Source organism: Triticum urartu, chromosome 1 (genome assembly GCF_003073215.2).
Source record: "Triticum urartu cultivar G1812 chromosome 1, Tu2.1, whole genome shotgun sequence".
In the NCBI taxonomy this organism is placed as follows: domain Eukaryota; kingdom Viridiplantae; phylum Streptophyta; class Magnoliopsida; order Poales; family Poaceae; genus Triticum; species Triticum urartu.
This window is the reverse complement of record NC_053022.1, coordinates 418,497,655-418,503,602: the sequence shown is the minus strand read 5'-3', so window position 1 is coordinate 418,503,602 and position 5,948 is coordinate 418,497,655. Positions and strand designations below refer to the sequence as shown.

Sequence of the window (5,948 nt, the reverse complement as noted above, 5' to 3'; positions counted from 1 at the left end):
AGCATGTGGGCAGCGACTGCATGCATGCAAGGACCCAGAAGAAGCTGAAATGGCTGCTGTTGCACACAGACTCTCAGTATTAAGCAAATACTACAGGGGGCCAGTTTGTGTGGAATCAGACTGTGCTTCAGTCATCATAATACTGAATAACAGAGTAAGTAATCTGTCGGCTCTTTTCCCCCTAGTCATGAAAGTGAGGCACTTCATAAATGTTTTCAAAGAAGTGACCTTCAGTAGTGTGAGAAGATTCATCAATAAACTGGCACATGAGCTTGCTGCTCTAGCAAGAAGACAGAGAGACCTCTTTATTTTTGGCGATGTCCCTCCTTCTTTAAAGAGCATCCTCATAGAGGATTGTAATAGCTCTTCCATTGTTACTTAAGTTGTTGCTGGTTTGATTAAAAAAAATGAAACCCATCTGGACTCATTAGTCAACGAGTTCGAGTCAAAGTGGAGCCGACTCACCGGCTACTCATTTAGCTCACGACTTTTATTTGCAGCCCTCCTTATCCATCCTCCGTGTGGAGGAAACGACCAGCCGCCGTGCGCGGTGACGTCCCCGCTGACGCCCGGCCCCTGGAGCACGCAGCTCGCTGGCTGCTCACGGCTCATCGTCACGGCCTATTTATGGATCCGCCGCCTGCCACCGGCCGCCGGCAGAACTCCCGCGACTATCAGGATCGGCGGCTATACACCGTGAACTGCGCCACTAGACTAGGAAGAAAATGGGGTGGAAGGGCGTCCTGGGGTTCGACTACGGCGTCGTGCAGGCACCGCTCGGCCCCGACATCTCCGGCCCGGAGCTCGCCGCCGCCGTCGCCAACGCTGGCGCCATAGGCCTCCTCCGCCTTCCTGACTGGGTACCTCGACTTTCCTATCCTACCCTCTTTGCTATTTACATGCGCTCTGCCAGTCTTGGCTAATCGCCGGAGCCCCCTACCTGCCTGCAGCCGGCGCCGGACCACGTGAGGGGGTTGATACAGAGGACCAGGAGCCTGACCGAGAAGCCGTTCGGGGCGGCCATCGTGCTGGCCTTCCCGCACGAGGAGAATCTGAGGGTCGTGCTGGAGGAGAAGCTCGCCGTGCTGCAGGTGTACTGGGGCGAGTTCCCCAAGGAGCGGGTCGACGAGGCCCATCGTGCCGGCGTCAAGGTCTTGCATCAGGTGAGAACCTTATCTGAAGGACACTTCACCGGAATGGATGAAACCCGGCTGCGGCTTGTGCTTGTACTTAACAGTTAACACTTGTGCCGTTCTTATTACCACTTTCCTTGTCTGATTGCGTTTGCCTAGTATATGTTCGTTCCAATTTCCGTAATTAACATTTGTGATGTCATTGTAGTACTAGACTGGACTCTTTCTTCCTACTCACATTCCTGACTAATAGTGCCCAACTAATTAGACAAAATTAGTTGGAGCAAAATCATTTTGTTCTTGACAGTTGTGAGAGAGGGCAAAGTCCAGTGGCCGTTAGCTAAGATATGGCTGCTTAACACCTTTGTTAATTAGTCAAAACTTGTGAATGGTATGTATCAAATTTGCTAAATCATTGGAGGGCGGTGGCCGGTGGCCGTTAGCTAGAGTACGTTGACTGGTCATTATTCTGTATATGTCCAACTTCAAACAAGTGTTGTGTTCTTCAATGGTTTTGGTGCAAATGTAATGAACAGCAGCGGAATGGGCTTTTATGTTATATAGACAGATGGAGACTTCCAACAGAATTTGTTCTCTCACAATGATATTTGGACTAAGAATGGAAGGGCTAGAGTTTCTTATATGGACTCTGTCTCTGCAGCAAACCATGAAGTCATGAATATACCTAATTAAATCATACTCCCTCCGATCCAAAATAAGTGTCGCAGTTTTGAATTGTGGTTAGTTCAAAACTGCAACACTTATTATGGATCAGAGGTAGTAGTTTTTAGCCTTTCCAACAAAGAAATCAGAGCTTTCTACTATTAGTGCACACTTGCAGCTATTCTAACAAGTACATTTAAAATTTTCTAAGCTTCTTTTGGAGGTCTAGTAAGAAACTATAGTACTGTTATGTCAAGTTTTAGAATGTGATCCTTTTCATAAAAGAAATACTTCTTATCGGTAGTGAACATAAAGTTGAGTTTATAAGAAAATGCTTGTTATTCATTTCTCTCCAATTTCCTAGGACTGCTGGGATCATGGGATGATTTCAGATTTGTGATATTGATGAACAACTAGGACTAGCATTTGATGTAGACCATTCAGGTTTCAATGAACTCCTTGTTGGTGCGAAGAAATTCACAATAAGTGCCAATGCATGACCTGTAGTCAAGGCTTTGATGCTCTATGATGATGATATGAGCATGTAAGTCCTTGCACTTGTTCTGTTGATTATGTATATTTAGATTTGTTTTTTTCCTTTGTGACTTGAACAGGTTGGTAACCTTGAGGAGGCAGCAAAAGCTAAGGAAGCTGGTGTAGATGGAATTATCGTTCAAGGCCGCGAAGCAGGGGGGCATGTGATTGGTCAAGTATAGTCATTACACACTGTTTCCATCTTGTTTTCGCTTCAATATTTTGAAATGCTGTTAGGCAGTCTACCAAGAAGCAAGCATGCATGCAATAAGAATCTACACCATGTGCCCATGATATATTCCAGGCTACTGATTTAGCTTAAGGCCCCTTTTGTGGTGTCATCTTTGGAAGCATAACACATCTTGCAAGTCTGTTTCTATTTAATTGTCTTCATGGGCTTTCATCTCAAACAGCTTTTCTTCTTTGAATAAAAAGGAGGGTCTGCTACCGTTGCTGCCGAGAGTAGTGGATCTAGTTTCAGATAGTACTGTTTCGGTTATCGCCGCTGGTGGAATCGTAGATGGCCGTGGCTATGCTGCTGCATTGGCACTTGGTGCTCATGGTGTTTGCTTAGGAACTAGGTACTTGCTCAATCTTTCCTTTGTATGATTATGTCAAGCAAAGCTTTTCTTTATGCTTATGCATGTTGTGGTTCTCACATTATGAAATTCCTTAATATTCAGCTTTGTAGCCACCGAGGAAAGCTTTGCGCATCCGCTGTATAAGAAAAAGCTAATTGAGATGAATTGCACGGACTATACAGCTGTGTTCGGGCGTGCTAGATGGCCTGGTGCTCCACAACGTGTCCTGAAGACACCTTTCTATGTTGAGTGGAAGAATCTTCCAGATCATGAAACAGAGGAAAATCAGCCTATTATAGGTCATTCTATCATCCATGGTGTGGTATGTATTACTTGTTTATTTTTGTTGAATTTATCCCCTCATTCTGCATTTAGAAATTGAAACCATCTTACCGAAAAAGGCTTTCGCCCCGCTTTATATATAAAGCAACGATCCAGTTACAACCAACCTCATACAACTCCACACCAACACACACAGGGCAAGATACAAGAATGTTGGGAACAGCTACACCACCCAACACAACTCCAAGCCATCTACAGGAAGGAAGAGAGAGCGCCGCTTGAAGTCGCCGGGTGCCTCAACCGTGAACGCAACATAGCGAAGAGTCGGAGCTGTGCACGACGAACCGATTACTCCAAGGCGGAGCCTTCAACAAGGTCATGGCACCTAAGTACCACCACCGCCTGATCCAGGGATCGAGGTTTCCCTCGGAGCAACACGGAGGAGGAAGAGGAACCACGGCGACGCCTTCTAGAAGGATACGACGCCCGTAGGCGCCGCCGCCGCCGACCTGGCAAAGCCAGAAAGAGTTTTCACCCGGCAAGCCCTCTTTGCCTCCAAGACGGAGTGCCGCAAGCATGCTGCAGAACCACCGCCACCGACCGTCATGCCCAAGCTACCACGCCGCCCGCACGACCATGGTAACCGGCCAACATCCGAGCCGCGAGCTCCGCCCACGAGCATCGCGCCTCCCACCACCGAGGCCGCCGCCCCGGCATCCGAGACCACCCCTCGACCGCCGCCGCCGCACACCGACATCGTCAACAGGTGAAGGGGCAGCAAAGACCCCCTCTTTCCGCCCCAAACAAGTTCCTACCGCAGGAGCGGCCGGCAGCCAGATCTGGGCAGGGAAAACGCCGGCGGCCAGCCGTGCTGCAGCCACCCGAGACACCCGATCTGGCACCTCCAAATCGCGGCGACGGCGAGTCCGGGAGGCACCCCTGCCTCCCCCTCACGGCGCCCTTGCCATTCACCAGCCAGCCGAGCCACACCAGAGCACAAGAGGAGCCGCCACCAGCAGCCGATTCATGCGCCACGACGGCCATAGAGGAGGGGGTCGAGCATACTGCTGCCGCGCCGCCATCTCCGCCAGCCCGCGCCGGAGAAGAGGCAGCCACCCACGACCTGTGCCGACCGCAGCCCTTGCCGCCGGAGGAGAAGACGACCGGCCACCGCCGTCGCCCCAGGCACACACCGCCACCGCGCCGCCCGTCACGCCGTCGCTGCAGACGAACCGCCGTGCCGCCCGGCGTCAGCACCACGCCCCGGCCCGGGGTGTTGACCCGCGCCAACCCCACCACGCGGGAGGACGAGGATGCCCCGCCGCCGACCGGCCTTTGCCCGGCCGGCCCCCCTGGCGGCGGCGAGGGAGGAGGGAGGAGGGGAGGGGAGACCGGCGGCGGCGGCGGAAACCATCTTTGGTATGACCTTTTCTGGTTTTCTTATTTTGACCAGTAATGTAGAGTACTTTACTCCTAAAAGTCTAACCCCGGAACAATATGTAGGCACGATGATGAGTGAATGTGCTTTATAAGGACTTCGTTAGCTAACTTCAGTTCTCAGGCATCTAATTTGGGAAGTTTACTTCCCAGTGAGAAACATGAGTCTTCAAGCTGTACCTTTGAAACTGTTTGTCAATTTAGACATGTCAGCTAACTTTAGGAGCTCTTGGACACGGGAAAGGCTGCCCAGTCCAATGTAGGGCCAAACAAGCCCCACAATTGAACTAGCTACTTTGCAAGTTATAGCTCAAGCGATCAAATTTTAAATGGCCATGCCAGCTCAGAATGATTTCATTGATATGATCCTTGGGGAAAAGGATATCAAAATGTTTCAAAATGACCATGATTATTTATTAACTTCTGATTTTTTAAATTAAACCTGGGTCTGTGTTTCCTGGGCATATGAAGTTAGAAAACGACATGCACATATTTACTCTTAAGTGCCAAATGATTTTTGTCATGTTACTTCAATATAGGTTGAAAAACTAAAGTTCTAGGAGTACCTGTAATGTACCATTGTTGTGATTAATCATGGCCATCTATTATGCTATTTGTACAAGATGGAGCTCAGTAGAGGAGTTCACTCATTCCAAACCTTAAATGCACATTTCATACTTGTGCATCTAGAACTTAATAATGGAGAACTAAGCAATGGTTTCATAATTCCAGCACAAGGATATATGCCGGTTTGCTGGTACTGTTCCTAATGCGACAACAACAGGCGATATCGATAGCATGGCCATGTATGCTGGCCAGAGTGTTGGGCTAATCACCGAGATTGTACCAGCAAGGGAAGTTGTCAAGAGGCTAGTCGCTGAAGCACAGCGCGTCATTGGAGAAAAGCTTTCTGGTTTCCCCAAATCATCAGAGTAGTGCTGGTGAAGTCCTTGGTAATTAAACTGTTAAGGTATCTAATGGTGTACGCTGCGTGTTATTTGTAGGCAATAGCCAATGAAAATAAATGGGTTTTCCAAGGTATTCCCTTTTTACCACAGTTTTGTACTTGTATGTGTTGTTTGTAAGTATATATTCAATAAAGGTAAATGATTTCAATACAATGAGACTGACAAGCGGAGCATGTAGGCTGGAGCCACTTGTCAATTACACATCGGCTTGTGCTTATGCTTTTGGAAACTTTCATTTTCATGAACCTCAGAGCAGCTGTCACTAATCAGACCTCAGGTGTCGGGTCATCTAAGATACCAACCTATGACACTACGCACTATGGAGATAGTAGTGTATCCTAGTATAATAT

The 5,948-nt window shown here is 48.6% G+C and overlaps 1 protein-coding gene across 3 annotated transcripts; it reads left to right on the top strand.

The window, feature by feature from the left end:
* The first annotated feature begins 520 nt into the window (after positions 1 to 520).
* On the top strand, positions 521 to 5,748 carry LOC125515504 (NADH:quinone reductase-like). 3 transcript variants are annotated; one of them, XR_007287044.1, is made up of 7 exons: positions 521 to 860; positions 951 to 1,163; positions 2,411 to 2,506; positions 2,766 to 2,911; positions 3,014 to 3,233; positions 3,390 to 4,612; positions 5,363 to 5,500. XR_007287044.1 is itself a non-coding variant. In XM_048681014.1 (6 exons), the coding sequence occupies exons 1-6, from the start codon at positions 726 to 728 to the stop codon at positions 5,564 to 5,566; spliced, it is 1,014 nt and encodes a 337-aa protein (XP_048536971.1). In that variant the 5' UTR covers positions 525 to 725; the 3' UTR covers positions 5,567 to 5,748. The 3 variants fall into 3 exon arrangements, 2 of the variants coding, with proteins under 2 accessions (XP_048536971.1, XP_048536959.1); XM_048681014.1 differs by lacking the exon at positions 3,390 to 4,612 and having other exon boundaries at positions 525 to 860; positions 5,363 to 5,748; XM_048681002.1 differs by lacking the exons at positions 521 to 860; positions 951 to 1,163; positions 2,411 to 2,506; positions 2,766 to 2,911; positions 3,014 to 3,233 and having other exon boundaries at positions 3,638 to 4,612; positions 5,363 to 5,748.
* Positions 5,749 to 5,948: the final 200 nt, after the last annotated feature.